Consider the following 22958-nt stretch of genomic DNA (forward strand, 5'->3'; position numbering starts at 1 on the left):
ATTCTTAACTAATAACAATAATACATAATTCTAACAGCGTGTGGTTATATAGAGTGTTATTGTGTGGTTTAGCAGCTGCTGGATGAAAGGCTTCTTCTGTCCCTCAGCCATCCCTCCACTGATTACAGCCTCCCCCGCCGGACGCCGCCTCTGCAGCCCAAGGTCAGCGTGGTGGAGGCTTACCAGTCGTTGCCAAAGACCCTCCGCCACCCTTCATCTGGGGGCTCCCCGCCGGCGCCCCGCAACATGCCCAGCGACTACAAGTACGCCCAGGACCGGCTGAGCCACTTCCGCATGACCACGGACGAGCGCGTGGCCAACCGCGATGGCATGGTGTGGCAGCTGTACGAGTGGCAGCAGCGGCAGCAGTACCGTCACGGCAGCCCCACGGCGCCCATCTACGCCGGGCCCGACTACCTGGACGCAGCCGGCACCTCCTTCCGCGTCACGCTGGAGGTGCCCCGCTCCATCTCCGTGCCCCCGTCGCCCTGCGACCTGCCCCCGCCTGCGCCACCGTCCAAGCCGCTGTCGCCGCCGCGGAGGCCCCACACGCCCAGCGACAGGGTGACTGTGCGACCGCTGAACGAGGTGCCCCTCGCCGACCACCCGTTTGTCTGCTCCCCCCGACGCGCATACTCACAGCTCTCGAAGGTACTAAACACTGTTACTCACACACACACGTGAAGACATTGAAAAAAGACATTGGCTGAGAACAGGCCTAGACTGAAGCTTGTCTTTGGGTGTTGTGGAAGTGCAGGGCAGTCCCGTAGAGTCAGGGCCCGTGGGAAGCCAGGCCTGAGAAGTAGCCACCCCGGAGTTTCCCTCCTATCTGCCCTTTGATCCACATAATGAGCTGTGACTGATTCACACAGTCCCCACCCAAAGTCCGTCCCCCCAGGTGCCATGAGAATATGAGAGAGAGAGAGAGAGAGGGAGGGAGAGAGAGAGAGAGGGAGAGAGAGAGAGAGGGAGAGAGGGAGGGAGAGTGTGTGAGCAAGACAGAGAGGGTGTGTGTGAGAGAGAGGCAGAGGCAAAGTGTGTACGTGAGTGACAGAGAGAGGGCGAGAGAGAGAGAGGGGAAAGGTCTTTGTGTGTCATGTCTTCTAGGGCGTGTGTGTGTGTGTGTGTGTGTGTGTGTGTGTGTGGTGGGATAGAGCTGGTGCTTGATGCACCACTTGTCTCCCCGCCACACCCCCCACATGATGCCCACTTCACAGCCCTGCACCACACACACTCCTCACACAGAGCTCACACAGAGCTCACACACACCCAACATCCATTGCACACACAACGCTCGACTCGTGCGAGTAAACAAAGTGCCATGTTTGCTCAGTGTCCGCGTAAGTCATAGGTTGCACAAAGTCACTAATTATGTAGAGAGTGTAATTAAGAGAGTGTATCAGTAAAAATGAATAGGATCATCGTAACCCAGGACAGAAACGAAAAAAGAACATCACATCGTAACGTGCAACATCATAGCGTACAAGACCGAGTTCTGAAACGATGGTGTTTGAAGAGCCTAAATTTAGTCGAGGGATGAACCCTGGGTTGCTTGGCATCCAACAGCTGTGGTTAAGTGGCGATGGATCTGGCGACGGCGCATATTTTACAGTTGTGCTCAGTGGACCTCAATGGATACCTCTTTGAAAAAGCTGTGTTATTAGTGGCTGATAAGGCTCGCCAACGGCGTCTTTGCACCCTCTGCACAGCCCTATCTCAAACATCAGCAGCGGTCGCTTTCTTCTGATCTCACATTTAAATAAAAAACCTATTATGCAGCAAAAAAAATAGAGCCATGGGAATCCTCACGCAAACTCACAGTGCGGGGGGCCCCTCCCCTCCTCGCTCGTAGCAAACAAATGTTATTTTAAGAAAGCAGGTTGGTGTTAATTTATGTGGAGTTAATTAAATCTCTTGTCGTTTGTGTCCTGTTTGAGGCGCGGTGATGGGCCACGGCTGTGAGATTTTGTGCGTTAAGCAAAAATGTCAAGTCTTTTGCAAGGGCCTGTGGCAGTTGAGATGAGGCATACACCTTCTTTTTCAAGAAATAAATAGAAAACCAGTGGTGTGAAAATGTGCAGTGCCAAGCACAAGTTTTAGGAGGACGTAAACTTCCCAACTGACTTCTGGATGACATGGGAATGAACTTAAGAATATGAAAGCTAATATGGCTGACTGTACAGAATTATTGTTTGTTTACAGTAAGGATTGCTTTCTCTGCAGATAAAAGGAATTGATTTTTCTGTTGTTTACTGGTGTGGGTGTGTGTGTGTGTGTGTGTGTGTGTGTGTGTGTGTGTCTGTGTGTGTGTGTGCGTTTGCGTGTGTGTGTACGTTTGCGTGTGTGTGTTTTCCACACCCACACATAGACTTCGCAGATAGAGAGACGATCAGTGCCAACCATGGGCTACATCACCCATACAGTCAGCGCCCCAAGCTTGCATGGGAAAACGGTAAGAGCTTGGCCACTTCACACAATGTTTCTTTTTTTCTCCTTGACTGGACTGAAACAAGTATCCCTGTAGAGATGCAGAAACATATACACTTGGATGGTGTTTCTATGTTTACATGGAAGACAGCAATTTGTGTGCAAGGAGGTGTGAACGTACATGTCTGTGGTATCAGAGGATAAGCTAATGAATGGGATAGTGAGTGGTTCTCGAGGTTCTAGTGGATGACTGTGTGGTGTGAACAAGTGATGAAAATGAAAATGGCTTGTATGCCTGTGATCGGTGTGAATGTAAGCCAAGCTCCTGGTCGGCCGAGAGCGGTCGGGCGTACTCCCCTCATGCCCACCACGGCGCCTCCCGGGGTGGCCTGAAGCACTGAAGCGCTGTCTCTGCCCCCCTCTCTCCCTGCCGCTCAGCAGCCGGAGGAGCTCACCCTGCTTCTCATCCAGCTCAGGAGGCACCAGGCCAAGATGGCCGGCGTGCGCAGCCACACACTTGCGCACCTCCGCCACCACCAGCACAACGGCCTCTTTGGCCACAGCCTGCAGGTCAGGCCTAGCCTTAGCCTACCACCCAACTCCCCAAAGCCTGTGATTGTTCGTTTTTTTTTACTCCACCCCCTTTCCCCTCCCAACCTGCTTTGTGGCCAGGATGCCTCCATTCGTCATCCCCTGATGACGTGTTTTGTTTTTTCATTAGTTCTTCTTTTGGTATTTTTCTTTTTGTGTTTCGTTTTTGTGGTGATGGTTTGGATGCTACTCGTTAGCATGGAGCTTGTCACGTAGAGATGGTTGTATTAGATCTCTAAAATGCAAATGCAGCCTGTAGTACCGCCATTTTGTGCCGTGTCCTAGAACATGCCTTGCACTTCCGTGTTTCTTTCCCCCTTCGTTTGCACCTCTTAAATTCTTTGGAATTGGTTTTGAGTGTTTGCCCCCCACCCCCACCCCCACCCCCTTACCCCAAATTCTTGCCCGACACAAACAACCTGAATATTTCGAGCATGTCGCTTGTTGAGTTCCACCGTGCCTGCAGTCTCAATGACGTGTGAGGAGGGTGTAAGTATTTGAAGAATCCTGTTTCACTTCAAGTCTTGACGATAAAGGCCACGGTTTGTGGACGTCTTTCGCCTTCATGGAGTTCATCTCTAAAACACAGAGTGGAGATTTCTCCCCAGGTGAAGTGCAGGCCAGAAGTGAATGGCTTGCTACTGTAAACACACTGATGCTTTGTGACAAACATAATGCTGGAGCCTGCAAACTGAAGAGGGAAGCAGGCTTGAAAGCTGCGTTGGTTCTTCAGATGCCACACAGAGAGATCATACCAGGGCTGTGTTAATGTATTGTAATGTTTTAAATACCCTGTATTTATGGCCACTCTCTGTGTGGACTTCTGAGAGTTTAACAGTGTCAGTCGGAGTTATATAGCCTCATACCTTTTGCTCCTTTTTCCATGTCTCTCCCTAATTTGGTTTTCATCAGTTTTTGCTTTTAATCCAATCAGTTCTTACAAGATCATTCATGTAATTTTTTTGTTGTTGAATACTTACAGAAATATTACTTTTATTTTCCTCAGTCTGATTTTCCAATCAGTTAGAGATGCAAATTTTCATTCAGCTCATGCAGTCTCTACCAGCATACTTTGCAGCTTCCTGTCATGTGACCTTTCTTTCCGTTCCCCCACCTAAAGGCCGATGATACTTACATGCAGCTGAAGAAGGACCTGGAGTATCTAGACCTGAAGGTGGGCCCGTTGAAGCTAATATTGCTTCCTCCTCCTCTTTTCCCCCCTCTATCCTCCTGCTCTTCTCTACCTTTTTCTCCACCTTCCCCCACACTTCTCCCCAGTGGGCTTCAGCTCCAGCATCCTCTCCCTGCTCTAGCCTATCCTGTAGCCTTAACAAGCCTGGTGTGTGCTAACATCTTCACCCCCTCAGGACTCCTCTGAGACGACAGTATGGATACTCCCGAGTGCTTTGATGGGTTGTGTGTGCACACTTAACTTGAACCTTCGTTCAGCCCCTCCATTACTCCCTTTCCTTCTCCAAAAGCACCAAGTTCAACTTACGTGTGCACACCGGCCAGAACCGATATAGTCGAGATCTAGAATATGCGCTCATGTGTACACCAATGTATTATAATTCTATTCATTTCTACTCTGATGCATGGAGGTAAATGACCTGATTCAGAGGTGCTTGTCAAGCATTTACTGTAGATTACTGTTGGGCTACTGCCTGAAGTCGTCTAACAGTATCTCACAACACTACAGTGCTGCTTGATGGGATTTGAAGTTCAGATGAATTGGAGAGAATTAACTTGCATTTGATTATGGACTACATTTCCCATCAGGAAGTGCCTCACACATATTCTCTTTCTCACCCTCATGTAAAGCCTTTTGCTCAAAACCTGCTCTATGTTTTAACCCAGATCATTGCCTCTAATCCACATTATCTTTTCTCCCAAAAAAATTATTCCTGACATCTGTAAGTGCAAAAGGCCTCTTGTAATTTGTATGAATAGCACCTAATATCCAGTGAGTGACGTGTAATTCATAACACCACTTTCTGTCTTCAAACAGATAAAAAGTATTGAACAACTGATCGTTTTGGTTTGCAATAGCTTTCAAAAGTCCTCTCACGGTTTGGGGTCCAGTCTGAATGTAAGAATGGTGTGCATACAAAGCGTGACCATTCCATGGCTTCACCAGTAGTCTTGTGATGCTGCAAGCCCATGTGCGTTGTTTGTTAGGTGTGCCCATGTCGGCCTCGAGGCATAGCTTGTCATAGGCACTCATTGTGGTGTGGTGCAGTGCAGTGCCTGGTCTGACAGTGTGCTGTTTTAAGCTTATGTGCTTTTCTTTATTTATTTATTTTTTCCCTCAAAGAGGAGCCTGAAGGACTCTCTTATCAATGACTATCAATACTGACAATCTTAATGAATTGAATAAAAGCTACATTGGGTAACATTTGTCTCTATTTGGAGTACAGATACCCAGATGAGGCATATTCTTTGCCCAGGGATTGGTGAAACCATTTGGGAGTGTGCTGATCTGAGTACATAGGAAACATGCCATTAATGTCCTGCTGCTAGCTACTAACCCCTCAAAATTAATTGACCAGCTTGCTGACTTTGAAGTGAACTTGCATAGTTTACCATAGACTCTTCTGACAAGCTGCCATATTTCTTGTGGTTACTGTACTCCCACATGGTTCATCATAAGGACATAATCATGAAAAGTATTGATAACCTGCCAGAGAAAAAGAGTTGCCTTGGCTCTTCCTAAACACACAGATGCTATCCATTCATAAATATGTCATATGGCTCGCAGAGTGGGCTGATTTATTTAGATTTCCCACAATGCATTTTGGTTTTTTGGTTTTCGCTCTTGCCGAATTGTTTATCAGTATGATTTCAGCACGCCTGTCACCAGTGACGCCTTGCTATCTTGTCAACTTGATAGAGGATGCCTGAGTTATGCTTTTACTGTTCCATGTTCAGTTTGTTTTAGTTGGCTGGGTGCGGTTGTGTCTCTTTACTCATTTCTGGCAAACTGTAGCACCATGCAAGTCCTCTCACGTCTTTGGGTCACACAGGTCACTGGGCGTGAAACGCTAAAAGACAGACCAGCACGGCCCGTTAAAATAGCTGAAAGTGACATTGATGTAAGTATGGCAGTCTTGCCCCCACCACTCCCACCCCTCCCCATTTTTTTGTCGATCAAATATCTAGTCTTCACAACATTCCATCCCTCAAACAAGCCCTCCATTTTGTTTTTCTTGAAACTCAAAATGTTATCACCAGAGAAGTGGAAGAAAGAGAGAAATTGTTGGAAAGGGAAGGGATACATAGAGACTGAGAGAAGGGAGAGAAAGCAATGCAGAGTTTCTGTTGTCTGTTTTTTCGCTGGTAAACAGAGGCATTAAAGTAAAATAAACAGACTGGGGTCCTCAGTAGGGAGAGTCTTCCTCTGACGGAGCCGGCGAGAGTATCGACGGGGGCTTTTATTCTGAGCTCTCAATTTAAAGGGAAAAATACATGCAGTGGGATTTTATATTTTGAGCTCTTAAATTTTTCAGTTTGATTTTTGTATTCCAGCCCCCCCCCTCTTTTCATGCAATTGGAGGTAAATAGGATAGAAGCCCTGGCTTTTCATCGTTAACATTGTTCCACTTTAACAATTTATAAGAATTTGCTGATGATTTTTGTCTGGGTGATGAATAATTAATGGCATTAAAACAACAATATACGACAGTAAAATAAAAACAGCTTAATAATTAATTGAACGGAATGATAAATAGTGCAGAGAGAAAACACTTGCTGTGTGAGAAAGCTTGCAAACTAGGCAGTCTGGAAAGAATTCTTATAACTTATTTTCTCTGTGTTTTTCACACTTCCCATCTACAGTAACCTATTTTTTAACATGGTAGATGTTCATTTCTCAGTATGTTACCAGGGCTGGATACTTAGCATAATGTATTATTAGGCATATTATGCATTATTTGTCATTCATGACAGTCATTGCTGTTCCAACCATTCTTCTCCACTCTGTCTTGATCCAGATGCCCAAAGCTCTCTGAGCGTCCGTCAGACAGACTAAACAGGAGGGTTTTTCTTTTCTTTATGCTCTGTAGGTGAAGCTTAGCCGATTATGTGAACAAGACAAGATCCTTCAAGAGCTGGAGATGAGGATTCGCACCCTGAAGGAGGATAAGGTACACCCTTGAGAAATCTGCCATGTTTTTCTTACCCCGACTCCCATGAGGTGGGAAAAACTCTAATCAAAAATCACCATAGGCCAATAGTAGTTTTGCGCACATATTTTAATTGCGTCTCCATATCAGCTTTCTCTAATGCCAATGGTGTTGCATAGAAAGCTGGAACACGACATTTGTCCAAAGCAAAACTAAATGATCCAGTGCACCCATTCATTGACCAGTTGAGCTTTACTCTGTCCTTGAACACGATTAAATGGAGATTAAAGCTGATTACTGAACGCAGCTTGAACAGGCTGCCAAGCCATCGCTGAATGACGCTGGTGGTAAAGCAGTCCAAATGAAATAAAATAAAAACTAAAAGCCCTGAGCCTCATTGGAGAGGGAAGCCTGGAAGAGGACTAAAGGAACTGCAGACCACCCACAGCGCTGACAGAGGAGAATGTCGAATAATGGATTGTCTAAGGTATTGGGTGGAGATGACTCATCAGTACTGTTTAAAGCTTTTCAGGGAGAATTAAACACACATCCTCACACACACACACACACACACACATAGACACAGGGACACACATAGACACAGGGACACAAACACCCACACATACACACACAGTTTTAATGGACCCCTTGCTGGCGTGCGTGTGTGTGTGTGTGTGTGTGTGTGTGTGTGTGTGTGTGTGTGTGTGTGTGTGTGTGTGTGTGTGTGTGTGTGTGTGTGTGTGTGTGTGTGTGTGTGTGTCTCAGGATAAGCTGGAGTCAGTGCTGGATGTGTCCCATCAGCAGATGGAGCAGTACCACGACCAACCCGCTCACGCCGAGAAGATCGCCTACCAGCAGAGGCTGCTGCAGGAGGACGTGGTGCACATCCGCGCAGAGATCTCCCAGCTCTTCACGGTGGGCACACACATATGCATGCACAGACACATACACACACACACACACACACACACACACACTCACGGACACACACACACTCACGGACACACACACACACACACACACACCACACATGCATTCTCACAGTTATGCTGCCTCTGCCTGATAGCTGTCACTCAGAGATGTTAGAGATCGATCAAGCTTAAGACGAAGTTATTTATTTTTGGGAAATGCATTTTAGAGCAGACTAAGTTACTTCAATTATTGAGGGAGAACTGTGTGTGTGCGTGTGTGTGTGTGTGTGCGTGTGTGTGTGCGTGTGTGTGTGCGTGTGTGTGTGCGTGCGTGGTGTGTGCGCGTGTGTGTGTATGTGTTTGGAGCAGGAGATGGAGAACGCCTGGAGTGAGTACAGCAGTCTAGAGGGGGATGTGGACCGGCTCAGGTCAGCGCTGCAGGAGCAGATGAGCCGCTGCTCCATCACCCAGGTCAGCACCACCCAACAGCCCAATACTCACCCCCACATAACCCCATCACCCAGGTCAGCACCACCCAACAGCCCAATACTCACCCCCACATAATAACCCCATCACCCAGGTCAGCACCACCCAACAGCCCAATACTCACGCCCACATAACCCCATAACAGTCAACAGTCCTACCACCCAACAGCCCAATACTCACCCCCACATATCCCCATAACGGTCAACAGTCCTACGTGCCTGGGGTCCCATTATGTAGTCCTGCTGAGTAAGCTCACATCATAATCTTCCACTGAGGCTTTTTAACAGTAACTAAATAAAACCATTATTTTATCAGACTTTATCAGATTTCAATTTATATTGAAATTATTTTACTTACTTTGTGTGGTTTGTGAGAAGCACATGGTGGAAATGGGCAGACAGTGATGACATGGAAACATTAAAGCACTCCCTAAGCTGTGTGTATCCCTGGCTTGTCCCGGAGTTGATGTGGATGTTGTGTGTGCATCTGCGGTTGTGGTTGTGTGTGGTTGTGTGTGGTTGTGTGTGTGTGTGTGTGTGTGTGTGTGTGTGTGTGTGTGTGTGTGTGTGTGTGTGTGTGTGTGTGTGCGCGTGTCCTTTTGCAGCAGGAGAAAGTTCAGTTGAGGAAGGAGCTTTGGCGGATAGAGGACGTAATAGCCGGCTTGAGCTCCAACAAAGCCAACTACGAAATCACTGTTGACTCAATGCAGAACCCAGGTGAGAGAGGGCCTGTGGCTGTGTCTGCATCTGTGTTTGCCAGCTCTTCTGTGCCCTGAAGTACTGACATAAGCACACTACCCCAGCTGGTTTTCAAGTATGTGTGTAGAGTATTCTGTACATCTGTGCAATATGTGCATGAATTTTAGGTAATGTGTGCACTTTTCAGTTACTGTGTGTGTGTTTGTGTGTGTGTGTGTGTGTGTGTGTGTGTGTGTTTGTTCCACAGAGCGTAAACTTGTGCCTTCAGTGTCCTCCTCAGTGCCTTCCCTTTCTGCGAGCCCGTCGGCAGGGCAGCTGAAGTCTCTCCAGCACAGCCCCTCACAGCCTACCCAGCAGCCCCTGCTACAGTCATCAACAGGCCTGCATGCTGCGCACAAACCAAAATGGGTGAGTGATGAACGACATAGCCGCAGTATGTCTGATCACCACAGCCACTGTTTTTTTCCTCACTCAATGGATCAAACAGAGTTGCCAGGTTTCAAGGGGGATCTAAAGGACCCCCTAATTTATTGTGCTAAATTGCGTCACTCTTCCCACTGCTGCTTAATAGCTGGTGCAGTGGGCAGGACGAGTTCATGAGAATACCGGTGCCCAGGACCACAATGTATGCACAACTGAAAGCAGAACAGTTCATGTGGCCAGATTATAATGAAATAAGAGTTTTACAGAGAGCTGTCACTACAGCTAGAAACCTCCCAGGCTGAAATGTCCCATACTGTCAATGATGAGTTCCCCATCTGTTCTTGGACAGGGAGAGGAAGGTGCTCCACCGCGGCCTCCCCTTCCTCAGCTCTACAGCCCTGACCAGAACCCCCCTGAAGTGCCCCCCCTGCCCAAGGAGTCGTCTGTCATCAGGCACACATCCGTCCGAGGCCTCAAGCGCCAATCCGACGAGCGCAAGCGAGACCGGGAGGTCGGCCAGTTCTCCAACGGAGACAAGGTTTGCCACAGTGTCCTGCAGGGAGAGGGTGGATGCACATCCAATCCAGAAATGCTGAGTAGTCTTGGAGCCTCCCATTTTAAGCAGTCTTTTGTTCTGACAAGTTGGTACTGTGAAACAAATTCTCCAATAATAGTAATAGTTAGTCTCTGTGTGTGCAAAAAAAGATGATCACAGGTGGGTTAAGTAGTCTGTTTTTTCTGAAGCTATGTATATGTTGGAGTGTTCACTTTGGGTCAGGCAGTCCCTGTCTAGAAGTATACCCAGTCATGTGAAAAAGGAGTGCTTTCACCTTGAGGGTTTAAGAGCCCCAGAGCAGCACAGACTCAGAACTCTCAGCGAGCTCTCTGTGGGTTTGTGGGCTGGCACTGGTGAGGGTCGTGGGTGGCTGTCTGTCTGACGCCTGGTTTCCCCCGGTGTACAGGTGGAGATCCGGGCGTTCCTCAGTGAGCCGGAGCTGCGGGGAGTCAGCGGGGTGCAGGGGGGCGCCTCAACACTGGTCAGCGGTTACCAGACCCTCCCCAGCAGAGGTACACCACCACTGCCATCATCATCACCAATACTGGCTGAAAAAATGTGCACTCTTATGACAGTTGTCTCATGTGTATTAGCTCGAAGAGCTGTATGCTGACTGGTTACGTGGCGTTGATGTGCTGACATGCCACGTCTATCCAATTATTCTTGAATTTGAGGTGAATTATCTTGTCACCACAGTCTTTATTACTTTCCATCGATTTCTGATTAATAATTGCGTCAATTTAGAACATGCTGGCTGGAATTTGGAATTACATGGATAGCACCAGCACATTCAAACCATGTTACCACCTTCAAATTAGATCCTATTGTTTGTAACAGGTTACGTTTTTTAATCCTTGCTACTCTGAGGATGTTTACATAGGAGCGTGTCTTGACTGAGGAGCTTTGAATGTTGTGTTTTTGATGATGTGAAAACTCTCTGTGTCAGGAGTTACAGGCTCCTCTTCCAGACTGAATCAGTCCACAAACATTTCATCTTATGTCACCCTGAGAAGAGGAGCCTCGGCACCAGGCTTGAAGGTGAGTCGAGGGAGAGCGAGAGAGGGAGGGAGAGAGATAGAGAAAGAGAGAGAGAGTGGCCGCAGAGCACAGTCAAAAGAAAGCTTTAAAGTTTCACAGGAGCTCAGGAGGCAACAAAGCGAGAGGCGAGTGAACTCCCAAATGGCGGGGCTTTTGTAGAGAGACGCGAGCTCGAGCTGATGAGATGCAGCTCTCTCGTAAAAAATGCTGAACGCACAAAGTGCAGCATCTTGTGAAGTGCGTGTGTGTGTGTTTGTGTGTGGGTGTGAGCAACTCGGGTGCAATGCTAATGATTTAGCGCTCGCCACTTTGCCCTGATATGAGATGAGTTGGTCTCTTTCTCTTACTTGTTTTTTTGTACACACATGCCCACAACCACACACTCACCCACATGCACACAAGGACACACACACACACATACACACACTCACCCACATGCACACAAGGACACACATACACACACACACACACACACACACACACACACACACGGCCACTCTTTTCACTCTCACCCCCCTCTGTTGTGTGTATGCTGAAGAAATTAAACAAGCAAATGAAGCAGCAAAGCTTTGATATGCTCTTGTGGCCTCTCTGATCCACCCACCCCATTCCCATCCTCTCTCTCTCTCTCTCTTTCTCTCTCTTTCTCTCTCCAGATCTCAGTGCCTTTTAGAACTCAATGCCTATCTCCAATGCCCTTCTATCTCTCACTTTGTCTCTTTCATTCTCTCTCTCTAAGGGCTCACTGTATCTCTCTTTTCCTCTCTCTGTTTCTCTATCGCTCCAGTCCTCTCTTATCTTATTGTCCCTGTGCTCTCTCCCTCTCTATCTTCCTTCTCTCTCTTTCGCTCTCTCCCCGTCTCAATCTCTCTCTCTCTCTGGTTTGGTTTTGACTGGACTAATAACATGTCCCTCCCCTCCCCTGGTCTCCTGCAGGAGAGACCAAAGAGTGCACTGGAGCGCCTGTACTCGGGGGACCCGGCGCTGCAGCGGGGCCGCATGAGCGCTGAGGAGCAGCTGGAGCGCATGAAGCGCCACCAGAAGGCACTGGTGCGCGAGCGCAAGCGCACCCTCAGCCAGGGCGAGCGCCATGCCTCCGCCTCCTCCTCCTCCGTAGGCTCCTCCCCGGCCGCCAACGCCGCTGGATCCAGGCCCGGCTCGTCCGGAGCGGCCACCCCACGACCCGTCTCAGCTGACCTGGGATCAGTACGTTAGAGCTGCCGCAGCAGCGCGGTGCTGCACTGCAAAACTGGCCACTTCACACTCGTACCCTCATGAAAAAAACATGCATTAGCTCACAGTTTTCCACATATACACACACGCATGGACACACACAAGAGTTATGCATCATAACATATGCATAAACACACACACAGACTGAAACACATCCATACATATGCATGAACAAGCACACATAATCTTATAAACACACACACAAGCATAAAAACATCCCTACACCCTCACAAATACTCAAATTGATAACAGAGCAGGATTTACAGACTAAAAAGCACAGCAGTGACTGAAGTAGTGTGTAGTGTGAAATGTAGTTTGATGGTGTTAAAGTCCAAGTGGAGAAGCAGGTGTAGCAGGTAGTGTGTACGTGAGAAATGTTTGTCAAGAAAGACATGAGATGTGACAATGAGAATGTGAAAGTGCCTCACAGAAGGATTTGTTAGTATAAAGAGAGTACAAATGCCAAGAATACATACCTATGCAAGGAAGGAAAATGGCATGTGTCTCGCTATTTATTTGAAAGCAGCTTTTTTTGTAGAGATATCTATATGCAGCGTACATGAGTCTTACTTACAAAAATCAGAGTCTAACCATGTGAATTCAGTTCTGATTCCCAAGTGCCTTTTTCATATGTGGGAAATTAAGTTTTTGATATTAAATGTTCGGGTGGGTCAATGGCTGGGTGCAGTAAGGGGTCCTTCATGCAGTTTCCCCTCCTCCTCCTCTTCCTCCTCCCTCTATGTCTTAAACTCTGGAGGCGTAGGCGAGTAAATCAGAGCCGCCGCCGCGGCGGTACCTGGAGGCTCATGGGCCCGTCAGGGAGGGAGACATCCCGACTGATGGATGTAGGAGGACCCCGTTACTCTCCCCACCCCCGCCTGCCCCCGCGAACGCTGCGCTAACTCATCCATGCAATCCTCGCTTGTCTACGCCTGACCCACTCCCCCCCCCCCCCCCCCCCCCCCCCCCCCCCCCCCCCCCCCCCGAAACACTCTCCAAATGTCCTCAGCCAAAAAGAAAGGCGTGTCTCTGTCTCTGTCTCTGTTGTCTGGTGTAATAACGCTGGTGGCATGGCTGTGGCTCCTCATGCGGTGAATGGACCCGTGGCGTTTTAGTCCAGTCTGCCCGTTCACCACTCACATCCTGGACATACACACTGTACATGTCGTCCTGACTAAACCATTCTGAAGCCAGAGCTCACAGGCCTTACCGCATTGTTTTATTCATGTCTCTCTCCCCACCTCACTTCTTCTCATTAGGACTCTTTTTCTTTTCTTTCCTTGAGTCCTTTCCCTTTCTGTCTCATCCACACCTTGTAACAGAGTCTTAACTGTCTCTGACCAGGCATCATTGTGTTCCACAGCACAGACATTCAAGTCTATTTATTATGATCTCATAGATTTTTGTTTCTCTAAACTATTTCACATTTTCTAATTACCAAAGTCTTCACATCTGCTAGAAGCACAAATATCACTTGTGTTTTACATGTGTTTTATACCCAATAACACGCAAGCCGTAATAAATAATACAGTGTTGAATAATGACTCGTATTCCAGTGATCTGCCCTCGCTGTGCATATAATCACTGGCTAATCTAATCTAATGCTGGCTTTTTTGCTTGTAAGAAAATCAACAGCATGAAATCACTGCTCATGATTTATAGTCATGCTATCTACCCATGCGGCTGAGCGCATTGTGGTATTCTGCAGCAGCGTGTGTGTTCTTGATATTCAGTTAGAGGATAGCGTTTCAGTGAATGCTGGTTTAACGGCTAGTTTAAGCACAGTGTGTTGGTTTGACACTCACTCAGTACTAAAGTCTCGCATCACAAGTGTGATTCCACACAAGGGAGTATCATAGCAGGTCATAGATTAATTTGCTAACTGATTAGTGATTGCAACGCTCCAATGACTTTTACTTGGAAAACATGAAAGGTTTGCACAGTCGAAATAAACAGTTTGCTAATAAATAAATGATGGCCGTGTTCATTCTTTTTTCTTTTTTAATTGAAAGTGTGTTTGTAATCGATATTTAAGCATGTCCTTCATTTCACCCCGCTATATTACTTTATTTTGCTTTTATTTTGTCAAGTAAGCACAATGATGCCTGTCGGCCTGTATATGTTTTACTTTGACTTTTAATGATTTCCCTTGTCTTCACTGTGGAAAGGTTCTACGCTAAGGTCTGTGAGCTCGGATGACACAAATGTAACAGTGGTCAGCAAGTAAACCACAGTGCTGTACAGTGAGTAAACCTCATTCCCCAACACCTTAAGAGACACGCAATGGGTTAAGAGGCTAGCATAGGTTTTGGCCACCTTGATAAAACATCCGCCTCCCATGTCCAGCGTTGTGAGTTCAAGTCCGGTGCGAGACCGCGATTGTCAACGACGCAGGTTACACAAACACAGTTAAGTTTTCACAAAGTATCGGGTTGAGACATCAGTGTGTGCGTGCGTGTGTCTCACGGATAAAACACGGCTTTTCAACATCTCTGAATCAACACTGTATCTCACCAATGTCACTAAATCTCATGGACTTTCACACTCAATGTTGAATGTATATATATATAATACATTGCACCCTTTGAGTCCTGCCACTTAGAGTTCAATATTACTGCACAGCTTTACAACCAGTTCATGAAATTGAAATCTCTGTACCTTATATGTAAGAAAAGAAGTCTCTGCTACTTCTTTAGTTGTGTTGTTCAAAACCAACATCAATGTCATGTTTTATGTGAGCGGAGGTCTTAAGAAAGTTTAAGAAAGGAACTTGGTGTTTCTCCCTGAAAGAACAGGCAGTGATGTATAGCAGTGTATGTATTTGCTTAACACAAAGGCGACCAGGCCACAGCTGTTTATCTGAGTGCCGACTCGGCTCTGTCTCATTCTCACACACACACATACGCACACGCCAACATTTGATGGGTTTCTATGGTGAGGGACTCTCAGAGCGTAGTGCTCTACTGTTCATCTATGAGCATTTTTGTATGATATTAAAGGCTCTGTCATCTCTTGACCTCATTGGCCATGGGCAGCCATTCACCAGAGTTTCAGCCATGACCCCAGCGCTCCCTTTCACTGCATTCAAACCTGAAGCACTATTCTCTGTTCAAGGTGACAAGGAGAGTACTATTCATCTATTTGTGTTTCAAATATCCAAGTCCAATTACAAATAACTGTAAAGAGATTTAGAAAGTATGTATGAGAGCCATGAAATCTTTAACATTTTTTTCTGATGAAAACAAGTAAAAAGTTTGAGGCCAGGGGAGGTTAATTGTATAGCACTAGAATGGGTTAACAATAGCTTTATTGGTTAGATGGTTTATATAATTTTCAGTGAATAGATAGATACTGTCAAACAGTAGGAATGGCCAAGTTAAGGTTACTTGGAATGAAATTCAAGTATGAGCTCAGTGAATTATGTTATATTGTGTATATCTTTGTACCTATCTACCTGTGGGTGTGGGTGTGTGTGATGGCTGTGTGTGTGTTTATGTGTGTGTGTGTTTGATGGCCGTGTGTGTCTGTGTGTGTGATCTTAGTGGAAGCGGGAGCAAGAGTTCGACTTGCAGCTGCTGGAGCGGGCGGTGCAGGGAGAGGAGAGGCCGGCCGAGCACAGGGAGAGGCCCCGCTCCCAGTCGGACGAGTGGCTCACCCTGCGCTCCATGAAGGAGCTGGACCTGGAGCCCGTGGACTACAATGTGGACCTTAGCCGAGAGGTGGGCCTGAGCATCAGATAAGGCCTGCAGCCAGATAAGCAGCCGGTCTTGACCTGGCAGGGACCTGCACCAGAGCTGATCGGATCTAGATCCTTTCCACTGACAACTTCTCTCTGGGGTTTAAAGACCTCTCCTCCTATAGCTACTTCACATCTTGTCAAGGGCTCACCCCATCTCATGGGATCCCTTTTTCTACCCCGTCCCATTTTCTACCTTTCCTTTCACATTGCTGCTATAGTCTCATGGCTTGAAGCTTTTCTAGCGTACGCTTTCTAGTAGGTACTGTATATAGTGTGTACTGTATTCCCAAGTACTTCAAACCATCAACCACTTCCTGAAGAGCTCTTGTGTACATGACGCTTCCTATGTGTCACAGCCCCTGCATAGCATGCTGCATCTGGCATCATGAGCTCTGAGGCAACATCCACCTTCATGAGAGCTCTCATGATCCACTTGTCTGTTGATCCTTACGTTGTGTCCCGCTTGACTCTGACCTCCTCCTCCGCTGGCTAGTTCTGCTTTTATTGAGACACACACACTGTGACAGGTGGAGAGTTGTATGTGCTCGATAGTTGTGTCAGCGATGTATGCATCCAAATGATAGATTGCGAGCATTTGTGTGTCTGTTGTTCATGATCGCACTAGAATATGGACACGGTTGAGGGTTGGTGTGTGTGTGTGTGTGTGTGTGTGTGTGTGTGTGTGTGTGTGTGTGTGTGTGTGTGTGTGTGTGTGTGTGTGTGTGTGTTGTGGGTGTCCATGCAGCTGTCCAAACCCAAGAAGGTGGAGATCCCAGAGCGCTATGTGGACCTGGAGCCCGAGGAGCCGCTGAGCCCTCAGGAGATGGAGGCCCGCCACCGCAAAGTGGAGCGCATCAAGAGCATCCTGGCCAAGTCCAGGTGCAACACTGTCTACTTCTACGCACTGCATTACTCATGTCATAAGCAGCGACTTGGTTATTCCGTGCACCTGCGTGCCATAATCCGCTGTCATTTAAATAACATGTTCACTTGTGTGTGTGTGTGTGTGTGTGTGTGTGTGTGTGTGACTCACAGTGTCCAGAACATGCAGCCAACTGTAGTGGTGGATAAGTGTGAGCTCCCCGGCCTGGACTCTGCATTGCAGGAACAAGAGAGGATCATCACCATGTCCTACGCTCTAGCCTCCGAAGCGTCCCTCAAGAGCAAGCAGGTGGCAGGTACGCACAGACACTCACAGGCCCTCATTATATCTATTGTATGTTGAAGCTTTTGTGGCATGTCGGCTCTGAACTCTAGACATGCACACACACACACACACACACACACACACACACACACACACACACACACACCCACACACACACTGAGGTAACTGCAAAGCATCAAAAATGATAAGTATCAATACCACCCTGACAGTAGGTTAGACATTTCATTTCACTTCTCATTGAGCCCAAGTGAAAAGATGACAGAGATAGGATTGAAGGAGAGAGACGTGTGTCTACTTTTAAGACACCTGGATGAAGAAGAAGCCAAAGAAGATGAAGAAGGTAAAGAAGAAGAAGAAGAAGAAGAAGAAGAAGAAGAAGAAGAAGAAGCGAAGGAGAGAAAGAAAAAAGCCAAGCCGGAGTTATCAGGATCTCCCATCTCTAATAACGGCACATTATTCCTTATTAGCGGGGGATCTTATGAGTAAAGACAGTGCTAATTGCGAGCCGTGTCAAACCTTTCAGATGGGGAGGAATCTCTTGATGAGGCTATTTTTCGGCGCTGATCAATGCGGCGGAGAGGGAGAGCAGCGCTCAGGCTCAGGCTCCAGCCCCTGCGTCCCGTGGCTGCTCTTTGAACATGCCTCAGAAGCCGCATAAAAGCGCCCCCCAGTTCACGTTTCATCTTTTCAGTCTCTGCAGCCGGGGCTCACTCACTTGTGCTCGCTCGCTCCCCCGCTCACTCACTCACTCACTCGTGCTCACGCTCAACTCTCATGCTCTCTCGCCTCTCACCGCTGCTGCTGCTGCCGCCACAGAAGACTCTGAGTCGCTAAAAAAAAACACCTTGCGGCATCACACACACACACACACACACACACACACACACACACACACAGACACACAGACACACAAGCAAGCTCACTAGAATTGACAGGCCCTGCGTGAAGTATGCCTTTAGTATGCGGGCACCGAGCAAAAAGTCAACCATTATTACGGCGTCTCCTCCGGTGAGGAAGATGTGAGATCAGGGTGAGATCACAGGGGGAGGGGTGCCTGTCTGCCCTGCCAGACGTGATTTTCATTTCCTCTCCCCTCAATGCACCTGGGCAGGCAGCAGCCTGGCGGTCGAGGTCCAGCAGTGGCGCGAGCACCCAGCGAGCAGAAGGAAGAAGGCTGAGTCAAGGCCAGAGGAGGTTTCGTTTAAACTTTTGAGGCAGACACATTAGAGCACCATAAAAGCATCTCAGTTGGGCATCGCTTGGATGACGGGGCTAACTTGAGGGGAAGGGGGGGGGGCTGTTAAGCTCACTGGTGATATTGGAAAGGAGTCTATCCTGTCATCCTCGTCATGTCCTGGGAGCAGAGTGTTCAGGGTTTAACTCATGCCTTTAAAGACTGGGGTGTGATAATGTTCTGTAATGTTCACATTTTTTGGCATGTACTGCTGTGTGTGTGTGTGTGTGTGTGTGTGTGTGTGTGTGTGTGTGTGTGTGTGTGTGTGTGTGTGTGAAAGGGCTGCAGAGTGAGCGGGGAACTGCTACACCCACTAAACAACTCCTTGGCTGGTGCTGGTAATTTTTTAATGATGCTCTCCTTTCTCTTTCTCTCTGTCCTTCTCTCTCTCTATCTCTTTCTCTCTGCTCCACCTTCACCTCCAGCTCCCCAGCAGGCTAACGATGCCTCCGCCTCCCCTCCGCCCTTTTCTCCTCTTCTTCCTCCTCCCCCTCCTCCTCCTCCTCTCCCACCCTCCACCTCCCCCCCTCAGGCACCTCCTCCCCCTCCCCCTCCCCTCAGTAATGGATTTCACTACACCTTTGTCTAATCAGAGCAAACAAAAGTAAGCACTAATGGCTTGTTTCACGTTTCACACGTTTAATGTGCTGGCGGGGCGTTGCTAAATTGTCTTGCCGCGAACGCCGGGCGCTCCGTGTGTGTGTGTGTGTGGGTTGGCACCGCACCAGCTGCATGTTCACACCGTGCTATTGTGATGCTGCCAGCTCACGAAGGCAAGGCACTACTGTACCTGCTGTAGTGTAAGTCTTAGTGTGTGTGTGTGTGTGTGTGTGTTTGTTTTGCATTTGTGTGTGTGTGTCTCAGCATCCAGCATGTGCATCTGTGTGGTGGGAGTTTAATAGTCAGCGTGTGAATTGTGTGCAAATGACTTCGGCGAGCTCGTCAGCAGCTGGTTGGAAGGTGGGGGGTAAACAAGCAGGCTTATTGTGAATTGTGTCTAATTACACAAGTGTTGCTCACCTTTTTCCTTCCCTGCCGACTCGTCGCCATCTGTGACCTGGTAACAGGTTAGCAGGTCGCTCCCATGAAGGCTTTTCCCCCCTCAGTGTTAAGATGCCAGTATTCTCTCCTGTAGGCCTTATGGGAAGACGCAATTGTTTTCTAATTCACCCCTCTATGGTGAACTTCAGAATAAACATTTGAATAATTACAGAGGCCTGCTTAAAATGACGGTCTGAGTCAATCGCATTTACTCAGAAGTAAAGTGACCAATCAGTGTTTAAGTTAAATTGCTATTACATACCTACAGTATATTTGGCCTTAGCATGTTCTGTCTTTACTTGTATTGCATGCTTATATGGTGTTGTTGTTGTGTCAATGTGACTTTGCACGTTCTGTGATTTGACCCATTGATGTTTGAGGGTGTGTATGTGCATGTGCATGAGCCTGGGCAGACAGAATGCCAGCATGCTCTGATTCCTTTGCAAGTGATCTCACTAATTAGAGGAGTTGACTGCAGTGCTGTACCATTAGCATCTTAGCCATCAGGTGTGGTGGCTCCAAAGGGACATACAGCACAGTGGATTACTGGAGCACTGGAACTGTACCAACTGTTCATTTCACGATGACGGCCAATTGAGTTGAAATTTCCCCAGCAAATGAGTGCATTTATTTTCATTAATGCAGGTGTCAGTATCACATGGACATAGACACTGAACCTGCTGGTGTACCCTCAGACAATGTGTCATTTATAATTATGATCCAAGATTCTTCACCATACTTCTGGACGTATTTGATCAAATTTCACTTTTACTGCTGGCAGATCCAGTGTACACACCTGTGTACACACCTGTTGTTTGGCTGTTAATGAATCATGCAGTGTATAGTTGTGTGGGGAGATAGAGAGATGTAGGCACCCAGTGGGCAGTTACTTTTGGTACACTTAAAACACCAATTGCATCTTGGTATCAGCTATTTCTGAAGAGGTACCTGACCACAAGGAACTTAACTTGTAAAGGTCAGGTACCCCTTCTAGTTAATGCCCTGTCACTGTGAGATAAGTAAAGAAATACGTATGTTAGTCATGAGTGACTCCGGTTTAACTGGAATGTTTTTCACAAGCACACACATACACATATGCATTTTTGCCGGTGTCAGCAGATTATGTCGAATTATGCTCTCAGTAAGCATGTCATATGACAGTCTTCTGTGTCTAACGTCCGATGTTTTGTTTCTCCTGCAGCCAAAGCTGTATCTGGACATTGATGTGGTGATGACCGCTCCCCACCAGGACTCTTGCAGACAGACCGACCGACTGACATTGCTTGGCTTTCCCCATCTACATTCAGTCCTCATTAGATGAACAGTAGTGCACACAGGAATGGGCAGACATCGCTAAATGCGTAACACATTTAATGATGCATTATTTTGTCATAGACCATAAGCTATTACTTTGTATAGGAAGCAGAAAACATTGCTGTGGAGACTGCTGTGCATATATTAACTATGGAAATGTCTAACAATGGTAATCATACAATAGGAAAAAGAAAAACAATGTTTTATACATGTTATTGCACTTTTAACACTATACTGTATCATAGTGAGAAACGGATACCGAGCTGATCTATTTTATTTCTCCGAGAGAGAAAAAGGTGTGTTCTGTGTTGCAGTGAGATCTGAGTTTCAGAAAGAAAAATGCAATGGAGGGTAGAACAAATGCAAAAGTATTATGCATCTGGGAGATTTGAAAATGCGGTACAGTAATAATTGTGTCAAATTGTTGATTGTATTTTTTATCAACTCAGATGATATTCTTACACCAAATCACTTGAAATATTATTTTTGTGTATCTAGCACTGCCAGTTTCCTCTTAGCTTGCCAAAAGGATTTTTATTTTTGCCTACAACATCTTGAAGATATAACCTTTAACAATATTTTCTGAAAAAAAAGAGGAAAAAAAAATTGGGAAGGGGCAGACATTTTTTTAAATAAAGAAAATGTAAATATTAAAATACATTAACAAGTTACTTGCCTCAGTGATCTTGTCATTCAAAGAAATGCACTATCCAGCTGAAACAACTCTGAAATGTGGTAAATGATTGTTTGGGCATGCTATCCTTCACACTTAACAGAAACAGACTGGTATGAAAGTGTCATGTGTGCATGTGTGTGTCCGTGCATTTGTGTGTGTGTGCATGAGTGTGTTCGTGCACCTTTGTGTGTGTGTGCATGGGTGTGTTTGTGCACCTTTGTGAGTGTGTGTGTGTGTGTGTGTGTGTGTGTGTGTGAGTGTGTACATGTGTCAAAATGATGACTTTGTGTCACCTTGTCTTTCAAAAGCATATTCTTTTTTGGAAGTGTAGTAGTTCAGAGAATGGTGCAAAATTGCTCTAAGGTACAAAAAAGGCGTCAACAGTGAGTTCAGTACTCAAGGTAATTGCATTAAACCTTATATTTGACAGAGAGACATGGGATATAATGTTGCACAGGTTGTGTGAAGGGAATAATAATAATAAAGTTTGAAATCCCTTTTTTTTATTGCTTTGCCGTACATTAACTTCTTCTAGCACTGCAGTCTTCCCATAGAGGTATTTTTGGGTGCATACACCTGATATATAATCAAGGTATTAAAATTCCATCTTCCAAGTTCTTTTAATATTTTTTTTCTTTTTTATTCTTTTCTTTTTAACAGCAGGGCCCTGCCCCGGCTACTAAAAAAAGAAAAGAAAAATATTAAAAGAATTTTGGTTTGCCGTACTGTAACCTTTGCTCCATGCTAACCAGGTACAAAGGGAAAGTACAAAACACGTTCTCATCACAGTTCCAAGGATTCTCTTTGAACATTTCTATTGATTGCTTTACATTTTATTCTATTATTTGAAAAGAGAGTCGAACTTTAACAGGCTCAGACCAACAGAGGTGAACTTTCAAAACCAAAAAAATGTGTAGTGAAGTGCAAAAAATCTTGAAATATTTCTTCAGTTCAAAGGTGCTCATTTCAAAAGGGCATTTTTAATTCAATACCTCTGTACTTGCCACCGTGAAGAAAGGTGGTGGTGGTCGTATGTTAGCATAGCAGTGTTGCAGAATAGATAACATAACATCATAGATTTGACCTTCTTTGTAATTGTTACGCACCACCTGTGAGGCCAACTACATTTTAAATTTTTAAACTAAAGCAAAGCAACCTGATGTTTTGTCATGAAATGTACACACTTCACTTTGTAGTCTGTTAATGTTTTGTGTTTTGTTATAATTGATGTACCTGAAAAATGCGCTGTGTTTCTCTAACCTCATAAATATTTAAGCCATAGAGACACTTAAAGCAAGTTAA

General features: G+C 46.4%; 1 protein-coding gene across 7 annotated transcripts in view; it reads left to right on the forward strand.

Moving 5' to 3' along the window:
• plekha7b (pleckstrin homology domain containing, family A member 7b) overlaps nucleotides 1-21658 on the forward strand; it is an 88670-nt gene extending 67012 nt beyond the window's left edge. For 2 of the 7 annotated variants that reach the window (XM_031569500.2, XM_031569502.2), the window contains exons 11-28: nucleotides 108-651; nucleotides 2369-2452; nucleotides 4139-4192; nucleotides 6042-6110; nucleotides 7080-7160; nucleotides 7905-8054; nucleotides 8420-8521; nucleotides 9141-9252; nucleotides 9482-9642; nucleotides 10007-10195; nucleotides 10620-10725; nucleotides 11160-11251; nucleotides 12188-12457; nucleotides 16027-16203; nucleotides 16969-17102; nucleotides 17259-17401; nucleotides 19051-19229; nucleotides 20868-21657. In XM_031569500.2, coding sequence (XP_031425360.1) covers nucleotides 108-651; nucleotides 2369-2452; nucleotides 4139-4192; nucleotides 6042-6110; nucleotides 7080-7160; nucleotides 7905-8054; nucleotides 8420-8521; nucleotides 9141-9252; nucleotides 9482-9642; nucleotides 10007-10195; nucleotides 10620-10725; nucleotides 11160-11251; nucleotides 12188-12457; nucleotides 16027-16203; nucleotides 16969-17102; nucleotides 17259-17401; nucleotides 19051-19214 — 2632 coding nt within the window. In that variant the 3' untranslated portion in view covers nucleotides 19215-19229; nucleotides 20868-21657. Of the gene's footprint in view, nucleotides 1-107; nucleotides 652-2368; nucleotides 2453-4138; nucleotides 4193-6041; nucleotides 6111-7079; nucleotides 7161-7904; nucleotides 8055-8419; nucleotides 8522-9140; nucleotides 9253-9481; nucleotides 9643-10006; nucleotides 10196-10619; nucleotides 10726-11159; nucleotides 11252-12187; nucleotides 12458-16026; nucleotides 16204-16968; nucleotides 17103-17258; nucleotides 17402-19050; nucleotides 19230-20867 lie in introns of all 7 variants that reach the window. The other 5 variants (XM_031569507.2, XM_031569505.2, XM_031569501.2 and 2 more) reach the window with 4 other exon arrangements.
• Nucleotides 21659-22958: the final 1300 nt, after the last annotated feature.

The sequence above is a fragment of the Clupea harengus genome, chromosome 6 (assembly GCF_900700415.2).
Source record: "Clupea harengus chromosome 6, Ch_v2.0.2, whole genome shotgun sequence".
Classification (NCBI taxonomy): Eukaryota; Metazoa; Chordata; class Actinopteri; order Clupeiformes; family Clupeidae; genus Clupea; species Clupea harengus.